This window comes from Myotis brandtii, unplaced genomic scaffold (assembly GCF_000412655.1).
Source record: "Myotis brandtii unplaced genomic scaffold, ASM41265v1 scaffold65, whole genome shotgun sequence".
Taxonomy (NCBI): Eukaryota; Metazoa; Chordata; class Mammalia; order Chiroptera; family Vespertilionidae; genus Myotis; species Myotis brandtii.
Genome location: NW_005370516.1, coordinates 186,610 through 187,210, shown reverse-complemented (window position 1 = coordinate 187,210; position 601 = coordinate 186,610). Strand labels below are relative to the sequence as shown.

The 601-nt window shown below is 60.2% G+C and overlaps 1 protein-coding gene across 1 annotated transcript in view; it reads left to right on the top strand.

The window, feature by feature from the left end:
• The first annotated feature begins 6 nt into the window (after positions 1-6).
• ASCL1 (achaete-scute family bHLH transcription factor 1) overlaps positions 7-601 on the top strand; it is a 745-nt gene continuing 150 nt past the window's right edge. The window contains exon 1 of the mRNA XM_005880727.2: positions 7-319. Coding sequence (XP_005880789.2) covers positions 21-272 — 252 coding nt within the window. The 5' untranslated portion in view covers positions 7-20 and the 3' untranslated portion in view covers positions 273-319. The remainder of the gene's footprint in view (positions 320-601) is intronic.

The following is a 601-nucleotide window of genomic DNA, read 5'->3' as shown; positions in this document are numbered from 1 at the left end:
ACGGCGCGGCCAACAAGAAGATGAGCAAGGTGGAGACGCTGCGCTCCGCCGTCGAGTACATCCGCGCGCTGCAGCAGCTGCTGGACGAGCACGACGCGGTGAGCGCTGCCTTCCAGGCGGGCGTCCTGTCGCCCACCATCTCCCCCAACTACTCCAACGACATGAACTCCATGGCCGGCTCCCCAGTCTCGTCCTACTCGTCGGACGAGGGCTCCTACGACCCCCTCAGCCCCGAGGAGCAAGAGCTGCTCGATTTCACCAACTGGTTCTGAGGGGCTCGGCCTGGCCAGGCCCTGGTGCGAATGGACTTTCGAAGCAGGTAGGTGGCATTGGGGAGTGACCTGGGTGAGAGGAGGTTACTTATCTTCATCCCTTTTCCCTCCGTCTTAGTCTCTGAGGGAGGGGGACTGTCTCCACGGAGACGCGGGGTGGGGGGGGAGATTGAGTCCCAGGATTTGTTCAAGTCAGTCGATTTGAAATCCTGGGTGGTTGGTTTCACTGTTGGCCTTTGAGAGTGGCTTTGCTCAGGTCTCCAAGGACTGGATAGGGGTGAGATGGGGAGGTGGAGAAAGGAGTACTAGGGCCTGTCCAAAGAGGCAAT